The following is a 26,844-nucleotide window of genomic DNA, read 5'->3' on the forward strand; positions in this document are numbered from 1 at the left end:
AGATTGAGTGCCAGGTCTCTGGGTATAGCTGGTCCAGGGATAGTGGCAAGGGAGGAAGAGGAGGGATGGAGTCAAAGACCCACTGAAGGAGGGAGGGGGAAGGGAGGAGCTCACCCTAATGCAGTGTTTCTAAGAAGCACACACACACACACACACGGGCACTGTTAGACTAGGACCATCAGCCTGACAAGGACCAGAGGATTCCCTCTTCCGTCTCTTCTATGTCACATGTGCCGCTCCAGCGCTCCTCTGCCAGGTTTTCTGCACAGCAGCATCAGTGAGGTAGGTGCCAATCCCTCCCTGTTCCTCTGCATAGCTGCAATCTGGCCACATCAATGCAGCGGGAGAGAACTTTCCCAATCCACCGTGAGAAATGGGGGTTCTCATCCAAGCGACATTCCCAAGCCATCAGGATTAGCCGTCTCCAGGCAGCCCTGCAGTAAGTCGCTAATTCTGCTCTGCTTTTTCAGCCTGCTAATGCTGGTATGGTTCAAAAGTGGGACGTGGCTGACATCATTGCAGGCTGTTATGGAGAGCACAGCTGAGGAAGAGGGTGAGCCAGTTCAGCAAGAAGGGATCATGAGGAAGACCCCAGACAGGTTCCTGCTTACAAGGAGGAAAGCCTGGAATTTCATTTTGGGAGCAGTAGCTGCTAAGGGCCTAGATTCCCTCCCTTCTCCTGGAGATGGTTTGGGGCTGGCTCCGTGCTGCAGGGTAGGAGGGTGGCTCTGACCTGAATGCAGCAGAAACAAACAGGAGCCGAGCTGAAGTTTGGGGCACAGGTCGGAGGAGAGACAAGCTCTAGCCCTCTCCCCTGTGCTCCAGGAAGGCTGGGGGCTTCTTAGCAGGATGATCAGGGCAAGGTCATTCGGAGCTGGGAGAGTGTCACTAGCCTGTCATTTGACCAGGGAAAACATGCCCAGAGCATTAGTGAGTCAGTCGCCTCATGGCACAGTGTCAGACTGGGTACTATTTGTATCTGTCTCCGGAGCTGTGCCAATTGCAACGCTGCACTGTTAGAACACAACGGACGGGGTTGAAGCTGGCACTGGCATGACAGAAACAGTCAGAGCTGAGAAGCTAAAGGGGACTTGTATACCGCCTTTTTCTAGTTTTACAGCCACACTTAAAGCAGTTTATATACAGGTACGTCAAGCATTTTCCTTGTCTGTCCTGGGGGGGCTCACAATCTATCTAATGTACCTGGCACAATGGGGGGATTAAGTGACTTGCCCAGGGTCACAAGGAGCAGTGTGGGTTTGAACCCACAACCTCAGGGTACTAAGGCTGTAGCTCTAACCACTTTGCCACACTCTCCTCCAATAGAGTATCAGAAGTGAGCCAAGTATAGAACAATGAAGCCATTGTGACATCACTGATGAGGCTGGCTCTTATTGGTGGAATGAGGCATTATGACATCAGGGAAAGGGGTTGGGCCTTGTATGTATACCATCATTTACTATGTTATGTTATGTTACCTTAGTTATACAACCACACTCAAAGCACTTCAAGCATTTCTCCCTGTCTGTCCTGGGGGGCTCACAATCTATCTAATGTACCTGGGCATTGGGAGGATTAAGTGACTTGCCCAGGGTTACAGGTTTGAACCCACAACCTTGGAGTGCCGAGGCTGTAGCTGTAACCACTACACCTCACTGGGTTAGGGGATGTGTGGCCAGACAGACAGGGTGACACTATACCATCAGCACCACTGGAAAGCACAAAATTAAGCCCACATTAGATAAGATGATATATTCAAATATATTTATTGAGCACAACAATAGTAAGTAACAAGCAAATACCCAGTAAGGGTATTCTTAGGTTCTTATAGACTTTTCTTCCATAAATTTGTACCAATCTTTCCCCCAGATTCCCTAACTGCTTATATGACATCCTCCAACAATCAGTTCTAGAGCTTAACTCTTCATTGAGTGAAAAAAATGATTTCTTTGATTTGTTTGAAGGTAACTGTTTATTTGGGGGTTTTTGGAAGCCCTTTTTGCAAACCTGCTTTTTACCCCCTTTGTGGTTTTCATAGTGCTGGTGGTTTTTGTTTCTACATATGTAAAGCAACTTATTTGCATATCATTTTCTACACAGAAATGCTTTGGTCCAACACAGATTGGGAATAGCTGGAGGTGAAGGTGGGGAGGATGGGGTTATTTATACAGAAGGTCTCAAAGGGAAAATGGGCTCCGAGTTGGTTCGCTGGAGCCCCAGGATCAGCTGCAGAAAGAGAGAGAGAGAGCTCAGAGCATCCGTTCCACAAGGTCTATTAAGGCCCCATATCTATCTTCCCCTCCAAATTTCACATGCTTATGCTGATGGAGGTATTATTAAATATGTTCTATGCAGAACAGTCATAAGAACATACTAATAACCATACGGGGCCAGACCGAAGGTCCATCAAGCCCAGTATCCTGTTTCTAGCAGTGGCCAACCCAGGTCCCAAGTACCAGGCAGAAACCCAAATACAGGTAGTATCAACATTCCAGAGCTGAGACTGTGATGTCATAATGCTTCATTCCACCAATGCCTAAGAGCCAACCTCAGCAGTGATGTCACAATGGCTTGGTTGTCCTAGACTCGGCTCACATAAGAACATAAGAATTGCTGTACTGGGACAGACCGAAGGGCCATCGAGCCCAGTATCCTGTTTCCAACAGTGGCCAACCCAGGTCCCAAGTACCTGGCAAGATCCCAAGGAGTAAAACAGATTTTATGCTGTTTATCCTAGGAATAAGCAGTGCATTTCCCCAAGTCCATCTTATTATTGTAGAGCTGGAGTAATTTATGTTGATCCCACATGTAATAAGCCATTATAATAGGTCCCCCTAGCAGTAGCTATTAAGCAAGCTCTACCCCCAACTTGCAACTCTTCAGGGCCTCTCTCCCCTTTCTGTCTGATGCATCATTGCATGCCTGGGTAAATCACTTGTCTATGTTCTCCTAAACCGGTCCAGCACAAGTGACCCGTCTATCACCCCTAACCTCCTGTCCATTAGGCGTCTGCCCAAGAGGCCGGGGAGCACCATCTCTCCAAGGTCAACCAGACTAATGGAGCCCTTCGTGTGCTCCCCTGGGCCCTGTAATTGAGGACTAGCATCTCACAACTGTCCGCTGAGAAATGGATTGAGCTTTTTATACACAAACCCTCCCCCCCCCCCAGCAGGCAGATATAACAAGGCTGTTACTCAGACTACATGTAAAGCAGGAAGACAGCACTGACGGCTCAGGCTCCAGCTTGGACTCAGGGAAGGAGACTGCTGAAAATGGCTGTGGCCCTGATATGAAGGTGCAGAAGTTATTTCAGAAAGACAGCAGGCCTAAGGACTTAGGACCGCAAAGAAAGGGAAAAGAGCTTAGAAGGCAGGGCCAGGGTTTGTGAGAAGCAGCTGCTTCTTTCAGATGCACAATCAGCATTTCCCAAGGTTGCAAAGGCTGAGAAGCAGTCGCCTTGGGACCTGAGTGAAATACATGGAAGATAATGGGCTGCCTTTTCTCCTCCTCTCCAGGTCCTCGCTTCCCCTTCACCTTTCCAGAGAGGCCAGTAACCCTCTTCAGAATGGGACTACCCCTGGCTTGTCTTCTCTTCTCCTCTGCTGTCTTCTCCATGTCAGGTAAGAGATGAGCCTCAGGGGTGGGAGGTGAGAAGGGGTTTTCCTGTGGGGGGTTTTTATTCTTACATCTGCTTCAGTGAACTTGGGGGGGGGGGAAGCACAATTTCTTTTTTTAATGACTAAGAACATGAAAAATATATGCACACTGTCGGCACTGAGCCTTGGTCTGTAAAGGGCTCAGAACGTCCTGGCACAGCCCTTGTGCATATGTCCAGCGAAGGGGAGGGGGGAGCAAGAAAGCTTTTCGGCGTGGCTGGACGTAAGTCGGGTTACCAGACGTCCAGATTCCTTTTGAGGACATGTCTGGGGGTCCAGGCGGCTTTTCAAAACCCGGCATTTTGTCCGGCTTTTGAAAAGCCTCCTCTAAATCGCGTCGGGCAGGAAGAAATCCGCGCATGACATCACGCGCACCCTAGACGTAGGAAGCAATAGGGTACATGTATGGGGGGCGAGAAAAAGCTGCTGCCTCCGCCAGAGGAGAAGTGGGAAGGCAAGTGTGGCTGTAAAAGCTCCAGAGCCGTCAGTCGGTTTTAGTTGTTAGGGAAAGCAGTTCCAGCGCCGTTGTTCTAAGCATTGCACGGAATTGCTAAGACGCTCGTTTGGACGCTAGTGAGCTCGTTAATCTAATCGAATCTCGCTCGAGGAGCGCAGAGACTCGCTCGAGGAGCGCAGAGAGAGGGGGGACATGATCGAGACGTTCAAGTATCTTACGGGCCGCATCGAGGCGGAGGAAGATATCTTCTTTTTCAAGGGTCCCACGACAACAAGAGGGCATCCGTCGAAAATCAGGGGCGGGAAACTACGAGGTGACACCAGGAAATTCTTTTTCACTGAAAGAGTGGTTGATCGCTGGAATAGTCTTCCACTACAGGTGATTGAGGCCAGCAGCGTGCCTGATTTTAAGGCCAAATGGGATCGGCACATGGGATCTATTCACAGGGCAAAGGTAGGGGAGGGACATTAGGGTGGGCAGACTGGATGGGCCGTGGGCCCTTATCTGCCGTCTATTTCTATGTTTCTATGACCATTGGTCTGACCCAATAGAGCTATTCTTATGTTCTTATGTGAGCCAAATACAGCATAAGACAATTAAGCTATTGTACAAGTAACACCACTGATGAGGTTGGCTCTGAGGCACTGTGAAATGAGGCATTATGACATCATGATCTCAGCTCTGGAATGTTGCTACTTCTTGGGGTTTGGCCAGGTACTAGGGACCTGGATTGGCCACCATGAGAATGGGCAACTGGGCTTGATGGTGACACCAGGAAATTCTTTTTCACTGAAAGAGTGGTTGATCGCTGGAATAGTCTTCCACTACAGGTGATTGAGGCCAGCAGCGTGCCTGATTTTAAGGCCAAATGGGATCGGCACATGGGATCTATTCACAGGGCAAAGGTAGAGGAGGGACATTAAGGTGGGCAGACTAGATGGGCCGTGGGCCCTTATCTGCCGTCTATTTCTATGTTTCTATGTTTCTTTGATTTTATATACCGATTCATCTCAACTCAGTTAACAAAATATTCATAAAATTATACAGGAGATTAGAACAGTTTGGAGGGAGAAGTTTTCATTCTATAATCACATGTTGGTGCCCAGATGCCATTACAGAACTGGCACTCAGGGTGTGGCACTGGAGTGCATAAAATGAGGCACCAACTTGCAGAATTGCCCCATGCTGTCATGTTCCTTTTCTGCTTATTTCATTTGTTAAAAGCATAGGATGTGCTGTCGACATTTCCTGTGCCGGAGCAAACAGAAGCCTATCAGGTGCCCTATAGGGCAAGAACCCATAATCCACAGCTTGCCAAACTATGGTTTGGGTCAGAGAACCTGCCTTTGGAGTCATGACCTAGGCAGGCCCCTCCATAGGTTCATCATTATTCTGCACCTCCATGGGGTCATGAGCATGGGATCGCACCCACAAAAAGATTGGGGAGCATGCTTTAATCACAACTTCTTTACTCCTCTCCAGTCTGGTGTCCAATAGAATGTACCACAAGCAATTACGGACCTGTGTTCGAAGAGCAACCCGCCAATACCCTCTTTCCTGAAGGCTCAAAAGAAGAAAGAGCCAGCTTCTCCTGCCGTGCCAGAGCTAACCCTCCTGCGACATACAGGTGAGGATGATCCCGGTCCCTCCCACTGGCAGACGATCTCAGGGTAGCAAAATGGCACAGTAAAGCAGTGGCCAGAGTAGAGAGGCTCTAGGACATAGTCACTGGGGCTATTTAACATATTTAGAAATGATCTTGAAATTGGAACGACGAGTGAGGTGATTAAATTTGCAGATGACACTAAACTGTTCAAAGTTGTTAAAACACATGCGGATTGTGAAAAATTGCAGGTGGACCTTAGGAAATTGGAAGACCAGGCGTCCAAGTGGCAGATGAAATTTAATGTGGACAAATGCAAAGTGATGCACATTGGGAAGAATAACCTGAATCATAGTTACTGAATGCTAGGATCCACCTTGGGGATTAGCGCCCAAGAAAAGGATCCGGGTGTCATCGTAAACAATACGATGAAACCTTCCGCCCAATGTGTGGCGGCGGCCAAAAAATCAAACAGGATGCTTGGAATTATTAAAAAAGGGATGGTTAACAAGACTAAGAATGTTATAATGCCCCTGTATCGCTCCATGATGTATCCTCATCTTGAATATTGCACACAGTTCTGGTCACCATATCTGAAAGAAATATAGACTGCAATTAGAAAAGATTGAAAGAAGAGTGACCAAAATGATAAGAGGGATGCAACTCCTCATGTGTGAGGATAGACGAAAAAGGTTTAAATGAGATGGCTGAGGGGGGTTATAATTGAGGTCACACTATAAAAATAACTAAAAGCAGGGGCCATTCAATGAAATTATACGGAAATACTTTTAAAACCAATAGGAGGAAATATTTTTTCACTCAGAGAATAGTTAAGCTTTGGAACGCCTTGCCAGAGGAGCGGATAGCGTAGGTGCTTTTAAGAAAGGTTTGGACAAGTTCCCTGAGATTGTTAGCATGGGATCTTGCTGCTCTTGTAACCTGGATTGACCATTGTTCGAAACAGGATCCAGGCTAGAGGGACCATTGGTCTGACTCAGTAAGGCTAGGCTTAAGTTCTTTTCCTTCGTGTGATGCCTAGTCTGAAATCTTGCACAGTGCAGTTGTCATTTGGGCTCTTCTTCTCCACGTGCATCACTTTACACTTGTCCACGTTAAATTTGAATGCCCAATCTTCTAGCCTGCCAAGGTTTCCCTGCAATTCGCATGTTTGAATAGTTTTGTGCCATTTGGAAACCTTAGTAATGTTTAATATGCAGAAGAATATCTTACGGTGGTCCAAAATCTCTGGGCACAATCATATAAGCAGGAAATCTCCTCTTGCCCCTGAATGTCCCTGTAATGTCAAGTCAGAGGCTTAGAGGCTCATTTTCAAAGAACTTACTCTAGAGCAGTGGTTCCCAACCCTGTCCTGGAGGAACACCAGGCCAATCGGGTTTTCAGGCTAGCCCTAATGAATATGCATGAGAGAGATTTGCATATGATGGAAGTGATAGGCATGCAAATTTGCTTCATGCATATTCATTAGGGCAGTGATTCCCAACCCTGTCCTGGAGGAACACCAGGCCAATCGGGTTTTCAGGCTAGCCCTAATGAATATGCATGAGAGAGATTTGCATGTAATGGAAGTGACAGATATGCAAATCTGCTCCATGCATATTCATTAGGGCGATCCTGAAAACCCGGCTGGCCTAGTGGTCCTCCAGGACAGGGTTGGGAATCACTGCTCTAGAGCCACAGGTTTCTATGGTACTTTGTATGTCTAGCTGGTTTGAAAATGAGCCCCTTAGTGTGCTGTGTATTAGAGAATGACACAAGGACAAATTTGTCACCGTCCCTGCAGAACTCAATTTCCCCATCCCACCCTGTGAGTTTTGTCGCTATCCCTGTAAGCCAGGGGTGTCAAATGTCGGTCCTCGAGGGCCGCAGTCCAGTCGGGTTTTCAGGATTTCCCCAGTGAATATGCATGAGATCTATTAGCATACAATGAAAGCAGTGCATGCAAATAGACCTCATGTATATTCATTGGGGAAATCCTGAAAACCCGACTGGACTGCGGCCCTCGAGGACCGACATTGGACACCCCTGCTGTAAGCTATGCCTTAACCGCACACGCCTCAAACACTTAGGATTTTAAAGCGTTTGAGGCACCAGGAAATTCTTTTTCACTGAAAGGGTGGTTGATCGCTGGAATAGTCTTCCACTTCAGGGTAAAGGTAAGGGAGGGTCATTAGGGTGGGCAGACTGGTTGGGCCGTGGCCCTTATCTGCCGTCTATTTCTATGTTTCTATGAAGGCGGAGCTTAGGCATTGGTGAAATGAGGCATTATGACATCACAATCTCAGCTCTAGAACGTTGCTACTTAGGATTTTAAAACGTTTGAGTCTTATGCGGATGAGGACGGAGCTTAGGCATTGGTGAAATGAGGCATTATGACATCACAATCTCAGCTCTAGAACGTTGCTACTTAGGATTTTAAAGCGTTTGAGTCTTATGCGAATGAGGACGGAGCTTAGGCATTGGTGGAATGAGGCATTATGACATCACAATCTCAGCTCTAGAACGTTGCTACTTAGGGTTTTAAAGCCTTTGATGCTTGTGCAGATGAAGACGGAGCTTGCAGGAATGGGGGCAGGGACAGGAAAAGAACTCGCCAGGACAGTTTGGGAAAATGAGTTCCCGCAGAGAGGGAGAAAATTTGTCTCCATGCCATTCTCTATTGTGTATTCTAAGCAATAACTGTGTCTGTGTGAGCCTCATTAATTTTGGTAGCTGTTTAGACTGGTAAGCCATGGAACGTGTCCCCAGGGGTGAAGGGGGACATGTGGTGGTTTGCATACGAGAATTTGTGAAGTCCTAAAGTCATGCTCTAATGGCTGAAAGGGAAAAGATGGCAGATTCCCACAAATCACTGCCTGCTTTTAGTTATTAAGGCTTGAATAAAGCGCAGACAATCGGGCATATGGCCTGGTCTATTAGTTCAGCTCGTCTTTCCTCATTCTGTTTTGTTCTTGGAAGGATAACTCTGCTGCATGCACATTTGTATAGTAATCTGCCTCTTTTCCTGTATCAGTAAGAGCTACTTTTTACTTCCAGGTGGAAGATGAATGGAACAGATCTGAAGATTGAAGCTGACCCCCGTTATTCCCTGATTGCCGGAAACCTGGTAATAAACCCAGTGACCGCCAAGGACGCCGGCTCCTACCAGTGCATGGTCACCAACAGCGTTGGCAGCATCGTCAGCAAGGAGGCCTTCTTCCGTTTTGGCTGTAGGTCACCTGTTAAGGGGTGCTCCGTTATGACCGTAATAAAAAGTGCAGGGAAGGGAGGACAGAGGTTCTGGGTCAAATCCCCAAAAGAATGTCAAGAAAATAGAAGCAGGCCAGTGAAGGGCTTCCAAAATAATACAAGGCTACACTACAGGAGTTACATTAGAGATATTGAAGTACCTCAAATATATAAATGCACAAGAGTACAAGATAAGAGGCTGAAAAAGGGGTGGACCAAGGAACATGAGAAAATATTCACAGATATTGGTAGTGGAAGTAAAAATAGTATTAGAAAAGCCTGGGATAGGCATGCAGGAGCCTTAGATAATTAGAGGGCAAAGCCCGGGTTAGAACATAAGAGATGCCTTAGTGGGACAGACCAAAAGTTCAAGTATCCTGTTTCCAACAGGGGCCAATCCAGGTCACAAGTATCTGTAAAGATCGCATAAGAGAAAAACAGATTTTATGCTGCTTTTCTTAGGAATGGGTTTATTAAGACAATCTTAATAATAACTATGTTCTCTTCTTTTAGGAAGTTATCCAAACCCTTTTTTTTTTTTTTTTAAACCCTGCAAAGCTAACTGCAAGCCTTCTCCCCCAAAATGAATAGACCCATTTTGAAGTGTTTGCAGCCACTTTAAATCTGTGGCAAAAATTCCCACATATATATCCCATTACAACAATCGAAATGAGAAATTAATAGAGAATACATAAAAAAAAGAATGTTCTCAAAGGCGCTTCTTTATTCTCCATATCATGCTCACTCTGTCTTTGTGCCGCAGTCTTACAGGAATTCTCTTCTGAACAGCGAGATGCCATAAGGATGACGGAGGGATGGGGAGTGATGATCCCTTGCAGACCACCCCCTCATTATCCAGGTAACCTAAGCCTGAGCGTGGAGAGGGAGAAGACCACTTCTACAGATGTGTCAGGCTGTTTTTCTCCCACTCCCACTTACTGGTTGTTCCATTCAGCCTAGGAGAAACATTCCTTCCTTATTGTGACAAACAGAAAACTTTTTAGAAGCCCATAGTAAAAAACATTTCTTCCTTCTCAACTTTGTATATTTTTCAAATATCGCATTTTTAATATCTTGTTTTTTGAACATTGTTATTTTAACATTTGATTTTTTTTTTTCTATTTGTTATTTTGCCCTCCTGCAAGTAGACAGGGCAGCCCCAATTTGCAGCTGCACCAGCTCCTCCTAGGCTCAGATCAGGCACATGTTTTTCATCCACCAGGAATTTTCCACCCTGACCCCCCTTTTACAAAACTGCAGAAGTGTTTTTTTAGCACAGCCTAGTGCGTTAAATGCTCTGGGAGCAGCACAAAGCATTCAGCGTGCCGGCCTGCGCTAAAACCACTTCTGCGATTTTGTAAAGAGGACGGGATGGGGGGGGGGGAGTGGTGAATGAGGTTTTATTATGCGTTTTCCTTTTAAAAGTTTTTTTAAAGAAAAATATTTTTTTTATTTAGAAATGGTTGAACACAAACCTCCCGTTCTCCAGTATCCTGTCCCTCTCTATCTCCTTAGTCCCTCTCCTATATCCCCTCATTGTAGTTCCTTTCCTCTTAACACTGTAAACTGTACCGAGCTCTGCGCTGCGGAGATGGCGCGGTATACAAACCCAAGGTTTAGTTTAGTTTAGTTTAGTTTAAAACAAAACCACAACATTCAGAAACAGAACCCAAATAGAAAACAAGTGATAAGAAAGTCTGTCGCGTTGTTCTTCGCGCAGACCTTAAAGACTTCAAAACAGAACGCAACTACCCCCTACCCCCAGCACTCCAGTGTCAAAAGTTCAGGAGAGCACTTTGAGCTCTATGGGATAAATTGTCCCAACTGTTTTAAAAGCTTTTATTGTTTGGGGTTTTTTTTCTAGGACTGTAAGAAATTTGTTAATATTTATAACTTTTCTGCCGCTCCAGGAGATACAGTTAGTGACATTTCTTGAAGACATACTGGACATCTCTTGCTTTAAGGTTTTGTGACACTAAACCTTCTGTTTCCAGGCTTGTCCTTCCGCTGGTTCCTGAATGAATTTCCCAACTTTATAGCAGCAGACAGGAGACGCTTTATCTCCCAAGTGACGGGGAACCTGTACATTGCCAGAAGTCAGAGCACTGACCAGGGCACTTACTCGTGCTTTGCTACTAGCCATATGGATTTTGCCATAAAAAGCGTATTCAGTACACCCACCTGGCTAAATGTGACCGCAGAAGGTGAGTCCAGAAGGAAAGCTCCGACTTCCTACCCAGTTCAAGAAGCCAGATCCTGAATTAGCAATTAACCCTGAAAGTCTGACAGGGAAATGACAGCCCATGGGTGCATATTAAGGCAGAGTAATGTGAGACGACCGACAGGTGTCTGATCCACAGCAATCCTATGATGCTGTAGGCTCATTAAATAGATTTTGCTCACCTTAAGTTGGTACAACTTCCCTCATGTTTAGAGTTTATGATTAATCTAGCCATAATTCCACGTGCGGGCAATAGGGAAGAAAGAGGAAGAGGCCACGAGAGGTCAGACCCTGCAGGATCAGAAAAGATATGAATTCCTGCAACTTACATACACGTGGGATCTATTCACAAGGTAAAGGTAGGGGAGGGTCACTAGGGTGGGCAGACTGGATGGGCCGTGGCCCTTATCTGCCGTCTATTTCTATGTTTCTATGTTTCTACTGAACTTCTAGCCCAACTCATTTTAAAGGCAGCAGACGGAGAAAATCCCAGCCCCAGAACCCCCAGTGGATTGTGATAGCATGTAGCGGCCCAACACTAGAATTCTCCAAACATGACGCTGCTTGGGGACTTGATGGAAGTGCATATAAGTCACGCTCGTCTCTAGTGGTTCCCAACCCAGGCTGTCCTGGAGGACCACCAGCCAGTCAGGCATGAAAGAGACTTGAACAGAATGCAAATCTGCCCCCTGCCTGGTGGGGACCACTGCTCTAGTGAATTCTTATCTTAGTCCATTTCAAGCTCTCAGAGCCTGGAAAGAGCCCCGTTTAGTCCAGGACCAGCACAGACTGTGTTAATACTTCCTCAATATCTTGCCCCACAGCACTGACCAGCCAGGTAGGACACAGCAGTGCTAGAACTTCTCCTCAGTGTTTCCCGGTTTCTTGCAGAAGACCCAAGGCAGTATGCACCCAGCATTAAGGCACGGTTCCCTGCAGAGAGCTACGTCCTCACAGAACAGACGGTGACCCTAGAATGCTTTGCATTTGGAAAGTGAGTCGGCGTATTTTGGTTGTGGGAAGGAGGGAGGGACGGGGAGATGGAGACAATGACGGGGGTCTCCTACATGCCTGCTGTTGAGGATGGAGATTTCTTAATGATGCACTGACTTCATCCATAGCACTACGTTACAAAGTAGTGCCAGACTCTTGGAGGGGGGAGGGGGGAGGGGAGGAACACACCTCTACTTGTTCCAGTACAACCAAGCCATTGTCTATCCCTTGCACAAGGGCTCACACTACAGGGAAATTCATTTGCCCATTCCCTGACTCCGATCCCCGGCATACGGAAAGCTCTTGTGTCTGTTTTCATCACACTGTACAGATGTGCCACTGTTTGCTGCAGCATGGAACATCGCCACGCCTTTCCCCACCACTGCCCTTCTTTTCTCTCTCTCCCTCTCTCTCTCTCTCTCTTAATCTTATCCAGTCCTGTCCCTCACATTAAGTGGCGGAAAGTGGATGGCCCCTTGCCCTTGAAGCTGACTGCAACTGAAGAGCCTGTCCTGCAGATCCCAAATGTGGCGTTTGAGGATGAGGGGACCTATGAGTGCGAGGCAGAAAATGCCAAAGGCCGGGACTCCTTCCAGGGCAGGGTCATAGTGCAAGGTAAGGTGGCAACCCCTAGGAATGGAAGCATGGAGCAGGGATGGGTGGCAGTTTGAGCTGGTTTTCTCCCCACCACCCTTCAAAATACCAGCGACCCCTTACACATCTCAAAAACCTACATTTCTCCTTTAATAAAACAAGGATGAGGGGCACGATTTACTTATTTTGACTCAAGCTTTTGCCTTTCTTTACAATGTCATAAATCATGATATATAACTACACTTGCGAGTTGCTTCTCCACAAGTCACACAGCAATGGACAAAATACACCCCAAAGCAAGAAACCATCTATAGATATAAGAAAACAATAGTGTAACCTTCCCAGCAACGCTGCAGCGTGACAGGACCTGAGCTTCCTGTGCCGACTTCTCACCTGCCGCTCTCCTCCTCTCTGCAGCTCAGCCAGAATGGCTGAAAGTGATCAGCGACACCAGCGCCGACATCGGGTCTCGTCTGCATTGGAGCTGCGCTGCTGCCGGCAAACCGCGGCCAACAGTCAGGTGGTTGAGGAACGGGCGGCCCCTGACCTCCCAGGTACAGTTTCAGCACCCTCAGGAACCCCACTGGAGGGAAGGGATGGTCTCTATAGACACACTGAAGGGAGACCTGGCTAGAAGAGAAGCAGAGCCAGGGCTAGTTTATCCTCAAAGCTGGCAGATGCCCAAACATTATAATGGGCCCAAGGAATGGAATAATCTCTACTACTATTTATTATTTCTATAGCGCTGAAAGGTGTACATTTTTAGCATACAATAGACAGTCCCTGCTCAGAAGAGCTTACAATCTAATTTAGAGAGGACATTTCAGGGTTGGGGAGATAATGGTAGAGGAGAGGCTGCACATGCTCCAAGAACCTCCCTTCGCCAACAGCAGAATAGACAGAATTTCAAGAGATTTGTTTTGTTAGTTGTAATTCAGGGTCTGAGATTGATGAAAGTCGGGTGCTGATCACTGAAGTATTTTATTGTCTGGATTGTTTTTCCTGTTTGTAGGTATGTTTGTCGTTGATTCAACTTGTCTGTTATATGTAATTTTACATTTTTGTATGTAAGTGTGTAAGTCGCCCTGGATAAATCAAAGAAACCAACCGACCTCTCTTAGCAGCTAAGAGCATACAGATGCTTTAGGAATCTGGAAGGAACCAACTTTCAACTTGCAGGACAAGACCAAGGCAAAATGCCAAAAAGTACGTCCGATTTTGCACACAACTTAGCTCAGCTGTGGGAACGCCATGTTAAAATGAGTTTTGCACACGAGCTAATTGTGGACAAAGACTCGCCAAAGGCTGCATATCAAATCCCTTTCCCTGACATCATTACATTACAGTCCATTTAGTGACCGCAAAACCTTCCAGATCGATGCGGTTTCCATAAGCAAGAGACTGTACAAATCAGCGAACTACAAAATTTGTGACTTAATCATTAATTTCCCCCAAATATTACAAATAAAAATGTTTTCAATAGTTTTCAGAAATGCAAATAAGAACCTGAGCAAGCAAACAAGGTACGTGACTCGGAGGCCTGACTGGCGGCCCGGAATGCAATCGTTCTAATTCAGATCCCAGGCTAATGACAATATTAGTTCTTCGATGCAGAAGATCAGGTGGCCGTGCGCAGAGCTCTCGGGAGGAGTAGAGGGTTGGCTCATTCCCCCGAGGTACCATTAGGGAGCATTTCAGGCCCTTCTGGCTTCCCTGAAGAGCACGGGTGCAAAACGACAAAAAGACAGCTGAGGAGGAGGCGTAAAGTGCCGGACAGTTGACAAGGAAAAATGCCGCCTTCCTGGGGTGCAGGAATAAAACCCGCATGAACAGAACAGCATTCCAGCACACGTGTACAGCTGCTGCTAGACTAGCTCTATCTGCACATGTCCAGTGTGCTTTTCCATTGGACACATCATTTTTGCATACTTATTTGCATTTGATTTGCTTGCACTATTAGGTGGTGCACAGCTGTAAAACAAGGTTACGATATTGGTCCCCAAATTTCCTCTTTTCTTAGGATTGTTTCCCTCCTAAGCTTGTGCAGAGCTCTGGGATGCTATTAAAACCAGATCTGATCTGTTATATCTAGGCTTACCAGACGTCCGGGAAAAACCCGGACATGTCCTCTTTTTAGAGGACTCTCGACTCCTGGATGGAGCTCTGGCTGCATCTGGGGGGGGCCTCTGAGCATATGCAGATGACGCCACACACATCTGCACATGCTCCTGGCCCTCCAGACGTGGCTGGAGCTCATCTGGAAGAAGAGAGGGGGCTTTGTGGGGGGCGGGACTTGGGGTGTAATGGGGCAGGGCTGGGGCAGAACAGGGTGGAGCTTGGGGGCAGAATGGGGCGGGGTCAGAAAAACATGGCAACCCTACTTATATCAGACACACAAAAATGAACAAACCAAGATCCTTGCAGCAGAGCAGCCAGGGGCGGTGGAACATTTGTCTAAACCAATATTCAGCCCAGCCCTGACATATTGGGCAACGGCCCCTTATTCCTCTTCTTAACTGGAACCCTTTCTGCTTTTCCTTCCCTCTCATAGGACCGCATTGAAGTCACAAACGGGGAGCTAAGGATCGCCAAGATAACCGCAGAGGATTCAGGGATGTACCAGTGCATCGCTGAAAACAAACACGGCTCCGTTTACACCAGTGCAGAGCTGATGGTTCAAGGTAACGCAGAACTGTTCCACCAGGGCTCACTAACTTTTTCCCCTGTGTCCAACTGAACTAGTACAAGGAATGATTCAGACAATTCATACTCTTAAGCTCTTAGGTATAACTTTTGATGATAGTCTCACCGTCCATGAACAGTTGTATGAAAGTGCTTCCACCGCCTAAGAATGATCCGTTCGGTAGCCAAACTTCTTGACCATTCTGCTTTAAACACTCTGATTCATTCATTGGTCATTTCCTGTTTGGACTATGGTAATGCTTTATACCATGGAATTACCAAGAAAGAGTTAAGACGTCTACAGATAATTCAGAATACTGCTGTCAAAGTTATTAAGGCCAAAAAATATGATCATGTAACTCCACTCTTAATCAAAGTCATTGGCTCCCTATCAATCATCGAGTTACATATAAAATATTAAAACTAGAAAAACAGGTCAGCCGGAATTTATCAATAGACTTTTAATTCATCATGTTCACTTCGATCCTCTGATCAAAATTTATTAGCAATTCCATCCCTGAGCTAAAGAAAGACCATCTTTTCTGTGGTTGCTCCAACCCTTTGGAATAGAGAATGACACGGTGACAAAATTCATCACCGTTCCCATCCCTGCGGACAACCGTCGTCATGTCAGTCTTTAAGGAGAGAGGAAAGAATCAGAGTATAATTGGGCACAACCACTGACCCGCAAGCTTTGCTCTGAAGAATGCTGGTGTAGAAGGACTGAGGTTGAGATAGACACTACAGAATGACAGTCTCTGGTATCCAGAGCAGAGATTGTGATGTCATAATGCCTCATTCCACCAGTGCCTAAGAGCCAATCACATCAGTGATGTCACAATGGCTTCATTATCCTTGGCTCACATAAGAATCAGAGTATGAATGGCCACAACCACTGACCCTCAAGCTTTGCTCTGAAGAATGCTGGTGTAGAAGGACTGAGGTTGAGATAGACACTACAGAATGACAGTCTCTGGTATCCAGAGCAGAGATTGTGATGTCATAATGCCTCATTCCACCAGTGCCTAAGAGCCAATCACATCAGTGATGTCACAATGGCTTCATTATCCTTGGCTCCCATAAGAATCAGAGTATGAATGGCCACAACCACTGACCCGCAAGCTTTGCTTTGAAGAATGCTGGTGTAGAAGGACCGAGGTTGAAACAGACACTAGAAAATGACATGGGATTATTTCCCGCGGTTATCCACAGGGACGGTGATGAATTTTGTCACCGTGTCATTCTCTACATTGGAACTCAGTACCAAATACGTTAAGAGAAATTAAGCCGTTCCTTTTTAAAGATGCTTTCCAAGTTTAACTGTCCTTATAAGGATTTTAAAACTTTTCATAGTTCATCTGTATTGGACCTACTTGGTACAACCCCCGCCCTCTTGTCTTTTTTCCTGGTACCAGTCATGTGTCTTGTTTCCTGTCCTTTTATGTACATCAAATTTTTAATAACCTTGGAAACATCAGTACTGCATCGTATGGGCAACCTTTACCCCTCAGAGTCTTTGATCTGCCCCCTCCCTCCCTTTCCCTTCCACAGCTCTGGCGCCAGACTTCCGGCTGAACCCAGTGAAGCGTCTGATTCCAGCAGCACGAGGAGGAGAAGTCCTTATCCAGTGTCAGCCAAGAGCAGCTCCAAAAGCTACCGTACAGTGGAGCAAAGGCACTGAGCTTCAGACCAACAGCAGCAGGTACAGCCGGAGCAAGTAGCCTAGGGCTAGGGAGCCCTCCGGCTACTCAGTTCCTGCAAAGGAACAACTTCACCAACGGAGTTAGTAGAGAATCCAAGTAAAGCCACCAATCTTAAACCTGGAATATAAGAACATAAGAATAGCCTTATTGGGTCCAACCAATGGCCCATCCAGCCCAGTAGCCCATCTTCACGGTGGCCAATCCAGGTCACTAGTACCTGGCAAAAACCCCCCAAATAGAAGTAACATTCCATGCTACCAATCCAAGGCAAGCAGTGGCTTCTCTCATGTCCTCTGGCAACACGTTCCAGAGCTTAACTATTCCTCCCAATGGCTTTAAAAGTATTTCCCTGTAACTTCATCGAGTGTCCCCTGGTCTTTGCACTTTTTGACGGAGTGAAAAATCAACCCACTTGTACCCGTTCTACTGCACTCAGGATTTTGTAGATTTCAATCCTATCTTCCCCTCAGCCGTCTCTTTTCCAAGCTGAAGAGCCCCAACCCTTTTAGTCTTTCCTCATACAAGAGTAGTTCCATCCCCTTTACCATCTTGGCTGCTCTTCTTTGAACCTTTTCTAGTCCTGCTATATCTTTCTTGAGATATGAAGACCAGAATTGAATGTAATACTCCAGGTGAGGTTGCACCATGGAGCGATACAGAGGCATTATAACATTCTTAGGAGAGCAGTTTCTAGCGCGGGGAGCCGCACTGAATGGTCCACGCTGCTCCCAATGCTCATTGTGTTCCTATGAGCATCGGGAGCTGCGTGGGCCATTCAGCGCGGCTCCCTGCGCTAGAAACTGCTATCACAGTTTTGTAAAAGAGGGGGTTAGTCTTGTTAACCATCTCTTTTTAAACAATTCCTAGCTTCTTGTTTGTTTTTTGGTCATCACAGCACATTGGCAGAAGGTTTCATTGATACCCAGATCTTTTTCTTGGGCGCTGACCCCCAAAGTGGAGCCGGGCATCCGGTAACTGTGATTTGCATTTGTCCACATTAAATTTCATCTGCCACTTGGACGCCCAGTCTTCCAATTTCCAGATCATTTAAAAATAAGTTAAATAGCACCGGTCTTAGTACAGATCCTTGTGGTACTCCACTATTTACCCTCCTCCATTGAGATAAATGGCCATTGATCCCTACCTTCTCTGTTTTCTATCCAATAACCAATTCCTAATCTACAACTGAATTTTACCTCATATCCAGGGCAGGATTAATTCTTCAAGGGCCCCCTGCCCCACCCCACCCTGCCCCCTCTGACGCAACTTCCGGTTTCTGCTGGATCGCATCAGAGGACAAGCTTCAGGGCAGCCGCAATCAAGTAACTAGTGCTTATCTAAGTGTTCCACAATTTTATTTTTTAGAATTGTTTTCACTATTTTGCCCAGTACTGAAGTCAGGCTTACCAGTCTATAATGTCCTGTATTTCTCCTTGAACCCTTTTTAAAAATTGGAGTAACATTGGCCACCCTCCAATCTTCAGGTACTACAGATAATTTTAGCAACAGGTTAATACAGATCACTAACAGCAGGTCAACAATTTCATGTTTGAGTACTTTTAGTACTCAAGGAAGGAAACCATCCAGTGCAGGTGATTTATCACTTTTTTAACTTGTTAATTTGGCTTAGTACATCTTCCAGATTCACAGAGATTTCTTTAACTTCCTCCAAAAACCTACCCTTGAAAACCATTAATGGTTCAAGTAGATCTCTTACATCTTCTTCTATAAAGACTGAAGCAAAGAATTAATTCAGTCTCTCTACTATGGCCTTATCCTCCTTGAACGCCCTTTTTGCTCCTTGATCATCCAACGGTCCCACGGATTCCCTCACAGGTTTTCTGCATCTGATGTACCTAAAAAAATTGTTACTATGAGTTTTTGCCTCTTTGGCAAGTTTCTCTTCATATTCTTTCTTCGCTTTCTTTATCAATGCTTTGCATCTAACTTGCCAGTGCTTGTGTCTCCTCTTATTTTCTTCATTCGGATCCTTTTTCCATTCTTTAAAGGAATTTTTTTTGGCTCTAATAGCCTCTTTCACTTCACCTTTAACCATGTCGGCTCTCGTTTTCTCTTCTTTCCACCTTTGTTAATACATGGAATACATCTGCTCTGGGCTTCCACAATGGTATTTTTAAATGACATCCATGCCTAGTTACAGTCCTAACCTTTGCATCTATCTCCTCAAAAATTAACATAGGTATAATGAACCTTCTCTGCAATCTCATTAACAGCACTGGTGGATCCAAAACATTATGAGTTGCCGTTGGGTATGTCTGACCTAGGTGGATAGAGGATAGATGTCCTTCAAGTCTAAGTTGTTATGGCGAGCTATTTTCTCCTACAGGGTGAGTATCACTGAGGAGGGGATGCTTATCATTCGAAATATCAGCCGCTCGGATGAGGGCAAGTACACCTGCTTTGCAGAAAACTTCATGGGCAAAGCCAACAGCACTGGGATCCTCTCAGTCCGAGGTATGATTACAAAACTGATTCCATTGAACGTATACAGGGTCTTTTTATTACAAGGCAGGGTCTGGGCAATGAAATAATGGTTTTACAATGAGAACAGTATTCTCTGTAGCATGAACGTTATGAGATCACCAGAGAACACAGACCATGAGAGGGGCTGATAATGACATACACTGAGCTTAAAGTTATAATCCATTTTAATTAAAAGAAACAAGTATAAAACATGACATGATCAGGTTTCAGCACAGCCGGCTTCGGGGTACAAACAAGGAAGGGATGTCTGACAAGGGACTGTGGAAATTCTGTTCCCCAGCGTTTCCAGCTCTTTGATTTATAAGTGTGGCTTCAGGGCGATTTGGCATAACTTAAAGGTCTTCTGGATAGACTGTATAGTTGATAACACTCTGTCAGACACTTCATTTTTGTTTTTGTTTTTTTGTATCCCTGAAGCAGACTCCATCAAAACATGGCCTGGTTGAGTTTTGTTTGCATATTTTAATTACATTAGATTAAATTTTTTTTTCTTTTTCTAACTGGACTGTCTTGTCACCACCTCTGGTGACCTGCTATTTTGGTTTTCCTGTGATCTGTGCAAAACTTTGCCTCTGATTTGTCTTACATTACAATGATCAGAGGCCAGGTAGAGATCTCTGTGAATTCAAAAAGCAAAGTTTCTTACCTGTAACCAGTGGTCTCTGTGGATGGTAGAATTGACCAGGCACATAGTGGGTAATGTTATTACATATCATCAAGATGAAAAACTCCCCCAGAAACCAGATCTAGTGGACAGTTCTTACTGGTTCCTTCAGTCTCCCCAGCTACTGTAGAAATCAGAACAGGTCCTGGAGAGGTGGGAGGGATTGTGTGCTTGGTTAATCCTGTAATCCAAACTCCGTCCTTTCTGCCTTGCTGTATCATATGCTTGGAACAAGCTTCCTAAATCCCTAAGGGGGGCTCCATCTCTGGCAGTGTTCATGGCCCAGCTAAGAGCCCACCTCTTTGAGAGTGCTTTGACTCCTTACTCCTCTCACCTCAGGCTCTGCATCCCCAACCCTATATATCATGTCTGTTTGTCCAAGTTAGACTGTAAGCTCTTCAGAGCAGGGACCATCTATAAATGTCAGCCCACCTCTTTGAGAGCGCTTTCGACTCCTAACTCCTCTCACCTTGGGTTCTGTTCCCCCAACCCTATATGTCATGTCTGTCTGTCCAAATTAGATTGTAAGCTCTTCCAAGCAGGGACTGTCTATAAATGTCAAAATGTACAGTGCTTCGAATGCCTTTCAGCACTATATAAGTGATTAGCAGTAGTAGTCTATGGAAAACACTTGTTACAGATATGCAATTTTGCTTTCTCCAGCAAAAAGTAGGATTGAAATCAGGCACAGAAAGATTTTTACGTTAATGTCTCAGTGCTGAGGATCTACCATTCAAATAATGTCAGAATTGAACAGATTACTAGGACCGCTTGTTCAGCGGAACTGCTTATCGAAACACATTACTTCTGATTAAAGACTAGACCAAGCAGTAGTGTGACGGTATCAAGGAAAGATCAAGTGGCTCTCTAGAAAGGTGGGATTTCAAAAGCAGCAGCTCTGGCTCTGATTTGATGAGGTTTGAGTGATCTAGCTAGAGCGATACAAGCCTGTAGCCCTGTTTCTTAAACGCATTCTGCAGTCTATCACTGGATCTAATTAGAAGTAGTCACAGTCAGGGCAGGATTAACCAATAGGCCCAGTAGGCACGTGCCTAGGGCCCGAAATGGTCAGGGGGGCCCGATGAAGGAGGGCATCAACACTGTTTTTTCCAAACGGCGATGGGCCCCTCCAGCATCGATCGGCAATGTGGCCCCCTTCCCCCCCATCGACAGAAAGTAAAACAAGCAAGCAACGCGGTAAGAAAGGCAACGGGAACTGTAATTGTGCAAGCGGTGCTGCTTGCCCATAGCTTCCCTCTGACGCAGCTTCCTGTTTCCACCTGGGTGCATGGTGGGGTGGGGCGAGGCAGGGGGCCCAGTGTACTTGTGTGCCTAGGGGCTCTCGACGAATGAATCCTGCCCTGGTCACAGTGATCATAACATAGATGAGTGCAAAAATAGAAAGATTAAAAGGAGGCATGGGAATAGCTGACATTTGGGAGGCTGATCTAAAGGGTCATGGCACTCTCTCTCTGTCCCTAATCTGCTCTCTATTTCGTCTGAGACTCAGGAACAAGGACTTGCTCTAAGGGGGAAGATGGTGGGGTCCAAAGCAGACCCTTCACCTTCCTGCTTCCTCTTTAAGAAAGCCTCCCCTGCATCTCGTTCTAGAAGCCACCAAGATCACACTGGCACCAACTAGTGCGGACATCAACATCAGCGCCAACCTTACCCTGCAGTGCCAGGCTTCTCACGACCTCAGCATGGACCTGACTTTTACCTGGGCATTGAACGGCCTGCTCATTGACTTTGATAAAGAGGAAGGGCACTACCTGCGGGCATCTGTGGTGAGTACCAGGGCCAATGCCCACCAACTAACACCCAAAAGTTTGAAAATGGTTTGTAAGAATCCATGGCGCTCACCCCAAAAGGTCAAGGGGGATTACAGCAAATATAAAATAAAAATCTTACTACAATCTAGATTCAGTGAAGGTCTGTATTCGTTTATTTGCATTCCCAATCTGTGGGGGAGTGTGTAGCGCAGTGGTTAGAGCACCCTGAGGTTGTGGGTTCAAATCCCTCGCTGCTCCTTGTGACCCTGGGCAAGTGACTTAATCCCCCATTTGTCCCAGATACACTTTGAGCCCACTGGGACAGACAGGGAAATATGATAAAGTACCTGAATGTAAAAAGCACTTAGGATATAAGTGGTATAGAAATAAATAATAATGTCCCTTATCTTCTTTCTCTTGCATTAGAAGGAGGCTGTGGGAGACCTCACTATCATCAGGGCCCAGTTGCGGCACGCTGGACGATACACCTGCACAGCTCAGACAGTGGTGGACAGCACATCCGCTTCGGCTACAGTGGTGGTCAGAGGTAAAGTCAAGGGAACGAGGGCAGATAAAGGCCAAATGGCCCATCCGCAGCATCCACTATCTCATCCTCTCCCTAAGAAATCCCACGTGGCTGTCCCATGCTCTTTTAAGGTGGCCAGACACCCAGAAGGTCCGCTCATATACCGAGTTTCTCTTTATAGGGACTTTGCAATGTTCTTTCCATTGAGAGTTCACCATGCTGTAGTTATCTGGAAGTCTGAATTCTAACCCAGGAATGACATTTTCTCTCAGCCTCTTATTTATTTATTTTATTTTTAAAAGGTTTTGGAAACAAAAAGAAACTCCAAGAGGACAAGGTGAGGTGTCACTTCAGCTCCTGCCTGATGGTCTCAGTTAGGGAATGGAAAGAAGAGAAAGGGCACAGGGTGGGCTCAACAGTGTACCAAAAAAAAAAAAAAAAAAAGCAGGGCTCCTTTACCAAGCTGCAGAAAAAGATGGTCTTAGCGCACCCTAACGTGGGTTTTTTCTATAGGCTAACCGGAGAAAATATTTCTTCACACAACATGTAATTAAAATCTGGAATTCGTTGCCAGAGAATGTGGTGAAATCAGTTAGCTTAGCAGGGTTTTAAAAAGGCTTGGCTAATTTCCTAAAAGAGAAGTCCATAAGCCATTATTAAGACTGACTTGGGTAAATCCACTACTTATTCCTAGGATAAGCAGCATATGTTTTACTGTTTAAGATCTTGTCAGGTACTTGTGACCTGGGTTGGTCAGTGTTATACACAGGACCCTCGGCCACAAGAGGACATCCACTAAAAATCAGGGGCGGGAGATTTCATGGCGACATCAGGAAGTACTTCTTCACCGAAAGAGTGGTTGACCATTGGAATGAACTTCCAGTGCAGGTGATCGAGGCCAGCAGCGTGCCAGATTTTAAGAAAAAAATGGGATGCACATGTGGGATCTCTAAGAGGGTAAAGTTAGGGGGGTGAGTCATTAGTGTGGGCAGATTTGATGGGCTAGAGCCCTTTTCTATGTTTCTAGGATACTGGGCTTGATGGACCTTCGGTCTATCCCAGTAGGGCAATTCTTATGTGAGCCAAGAATAGGACAATCAAACCATTATGACATCACTGCTAAGGTTGGCTCTTAGGCATTGGTGGAATGAGGCATTATGACATCACAATCTCAGCTCTGGAATGCTGCTACTCTTTGGGTTTCTGCCATTGTGACATCACTGCTGAGGTTGGCTCTTAGGCATTGGTGGAATGAGGCATTATGACATCACAATCTCAGCTCTGGAATGTTGCTACTCTTTGGGCTAGATTCACTAAGCTTACCGATCATGTCCCTATTGGTTTGCAACCACTTTGTGATCCTCACTAGAGAGTTGCGCAGGGACAGAAATCCCACTCATCCCCGCCCGTCCACGCCAGGGTCCTCTCCGTCCCCACCAGGATTCTCTCCGTCCCCACCCATCCCTGCAAGGAATTACCTCCATCCCTGCCCGTCCCCATAAAAAGCAGCAATTACTTCTGACAGGATCATCAATTCCACAGTTTCTTTTGTGTTTGCGCTGCTGTTTTCCTTGTGGAATCTCTTTGGTGGAACCCTTTTTTTGTTTTCTGTTCAGGTAATTAACTTATAAACCCCCTCTTTTACTAAGGCTGATGTGTTCATCATATTATATGGACAAACCCTGCTTCCAAAGCCTTCCATCCCCATGGGAGTCCCGTGGGCCAGAGGGGGGTCCTCGTGGGAGTCCCTTGGGTTAGGGGGGGATTCCCATGATCCCCGTTCCCGTGCAGACCTCTAATCCTCATCCGATCTGATCCACACATGAAAATGAGGGGAAATGGCATGCAAAAGTAGGAAGGCAGTGATTCACTAAATAAATTCAGGAACACCAACTGGGCTGGCTGATCAAAAAAGAAGCAACTGCTGAGGATCAGTCGCTCACGTCCTTTCTGACTGAAATAAAACATCTCCCTTGTGCAAAAACCCTGTCCGCTGCCACCCTGCCTCTTTGCCGCCTTTCGAGCCCGTGTTCTGTTCCTGGCTGCAGCAGGGCTCTGGCTAAAGCGTATTCTGTTTGCTGCCCCCCCCCTTGTTTTGATCTCGCAAGCGCATGAGCAGACCGCATCTACAGGCAAAGAAGATGGTCTGCGCATGTATCGGGATCGCTCTGCATCGATCCGTGGGGTCTTGCCTCCGATCGCGTTCATTTGCATAAGGACTAGTAATGAAATGGTCGCCCGGCCACGGATCGCCCTTAGGGAATCCAGGCTATAGACTTCAAAACAGGGCAGTGAAGTCCGTGACTGCTTTAAAGATCCTTTTTCTCCTCCAAATCGATATTTCCCTCATAGTGGCCGACAGTAGAAGGCTGGAAGCAGTAAAGGGGACAACATTTTTTATTAGTTTAGGATATTTTTCCAATTTTGAGGCATTTATGGTTCAGAAAAAAACTACTCGTATATAATTTGATTAACATCCATCAAATTTGACTAAAGGTTAATGCAAGTAATCTGCCACAGGATCCAGATCCATTTTATTCCTATGCATCCAGCTGCAGATTACGTGTAAAAGGCATCCTAGATCAGCTTTGCTCGAACTAATTTGGAAATGATTTATGCATGTGAAGTGCTTTAATTTAAAAAACCATAGTGCGGGTTTTAGCGCCGGCCACGGTGCTATCAGCTTGAGTGTTGGAGCTCTTATCACTGTGGCCGACACTAAAAATCGCTCTGGTTTTGTAAACGGGGGTTAATTTATTAATTATCCGCTTGATAACTTAAGCAGTTTACAATAAAAACATTCGCAATCATAAGATGAAGAAGAAACAATTACACTGGCCGGCCCTCATTCTGGTGCCTCAACCGTTAGACCTGTTTCTGGGTCTATTTGACCTGCTCATTCCAAAAATGGCACCAGTTTTCTCCCATCAGCTCTAGTTTTTGAGATACTGAACATGTGCCATATACCAGTCTTCACTCTGCTCGCCCATTAAAAGATCAGGATATTTTAATGTAGGGTTTAAATTAATATCTTTTAAGCATGAAGGAAACATATTAAAAATATTTTTTATATCGGCAATTTTTGGGATAAGGAAAAATCAATAAACCAGTGTGCCGAGTAGGCCTAGTCGAACGCTACCATTCAAAATGAGAGAATAGATATAGCGGAGCTAATCCAAAGAACATCTTATAGCAAATACAGCCAAATTTGAAAAGTACTTGTATTTGCTATAAGATGTTCTTTGGATTAGCTCCGCTATATCTATTCTCTCATTTTGAATGGTAGCGTTCGACTAGGCCTACTCGGCACACTGGTTTATTGACTTTTCCTAATCCCAAAAATTGCCGTTATAAAAAATATTTTGATCGATCTTTGGCTTATCAAGCAGGTAAAGTTCAAGTATGGTTCAACAATCTGCATCTTATTGCACCTTTAGAAAATTAGTTAAGACCTATTTGTTCAAAAAATTCATTACTTGATTGATGACTATGTCATAGTTTCTTATTGTATTTTTCACTATTGAAATCTTGTACACTTTCCCCTCTGTATTCGCGGTGGTTAGGAGCAGAGCTGGCCCGCAAATAATATTCGGGCCAGTTCTGCCCCCAACCACCGCTTCCCCTCGGCTATTTTAAGCCCTACCTGGTGGTCTAGCGGGTTTCAGGCAGGAGCAATCTTCCCACACTCTCGAGACTACGACGGGAGCTCAAGGCAGCCATTTCCTGTGAGTGATCTGCACGGGGCAGGAGCGTGGGAAGATCGCTCCTGCCCGAAAACCTGCTAGACCACCAGGTAAGGCTTAAGGGGGGACTCACAGGGTTAAAATAGCCCAAAAAATGAAAATGATTTTTTTGGCAGAAAATCACAAATAATTGAACCCGTAGATACGGAAACCGTGAATATGTAGGGGAAGTGTACTGCTTTTCTGTGTGCTTTGTATCATCGCTGGAATGTCCAGTCCTCTTTATTTTGTGAACAGCCTAGAACTTTTTGGGTGTTGGAGGTATAGAAAAATAAAGTTATTATTATTATTAATGTTTTAAATAGACAAATAAAATAAACTCTGTTGGATTAGCTGATTTGCCCCCCATCAATAGCAGCGCCACGAGAAAACCAAGGGCCTTTTGGACTAATGGCGGTTTTTAGCACAGGCCAGGGGGCTGAATGCTCTGCACTGCTCCCGATGCTCATAGGAACTCAATGCATTGGCCTGTGCAAAAA

The 26,844-nt window shown here is 45.6% G+C and overlaps 1 protein-coding gene across 7 annotated transcripts in view; it reads left to right on the forward strand.

The window, feature by feature from the left end:
* Positions 1 to 26,844, forward strand: part of CNTN2 (contactin 2) — a 53,384-nt gene that overhangs the window by 14,274 nt on the left and 12,266 nt on the right. For 2 of the 7 annotated variants that reach the window (XR_004536725.1, XM_033917592.1), the window contains exons 2-14: positions 3,516 to 3,620; positions 5,596 to 5,740; positions 8,771 to 8,943; positions 9,726 to 9,821; positions 10,957 to 11,166; positions 12,075 to 12,177; positions 12,508 to 12,791; positions 13,188 to 13,324; positions 15,322 to 15,451; positions 17,004 to 17,154; positions 19,503 to 19,630; positions 21,936 to 22,111; positions 22,523 to 22,643. Coding sequence is in view for 6 of the 7 variants with exons in the window: in XM_033917592.1 (XP_033773483.1) it covers positions 3,516 to 3,620; positions 5,596 to 5,740; positions 8,771 to 8,943; positions 9,726 to 9,821; positions 10,957 to 11,166; positions 12,075 to 12,177; positions 12,508 to 12,791; positions 13,188 to 13,324; positions 15,322 to 15,451; positions 17,004 to 17,154; positions 19,503 to 19,630; positions 21,936 to 22,111; positions 22,523 to 22,643 (1,959 nt within the window). In the remaining variant the exon portion in view is untranslated. Of the gene's footprint in view, positions 1 to 154; positions 283 to 322; positions 440 to 3,515; positions 3,621 to 5,595; positions 5,741 to 8,770; positions 8,944 to 9,725; positions 9,822 to 10,956; positions 11,167 to 12,074; positions 12,178 to 12,507; positions 12,792 to 13,187; positions 13,325 to 15,321; positions 15,452 to 17,003; positions 17,155 to 19,502; positions 19,631 to 21,935; positions 22,112 to 22,522; positions 22,644 to 26,844 lie in introns of those variants that run through there. The other 5 variants (XM_033917595.1, XM_033917594.1, XM_033917596.1 and 2 more) reach the window with 5 other exon arrangements.

The sequence above is a fragment of the Geotrypetes seraphini genome, chromosome 13 (assembly GCF_902459505.1).
Source record: "Geotrypetes seraphini chromosome 13, aGeoSer1.1, whole genome shotgun sequence".
NCBI classification, from domain to species: Eukaryota; Metazoa; Chordata; class Amphibia; order Gymnophiona; family Dermophiidae; genus Geotrypetes; species Geotrypetes seraphini.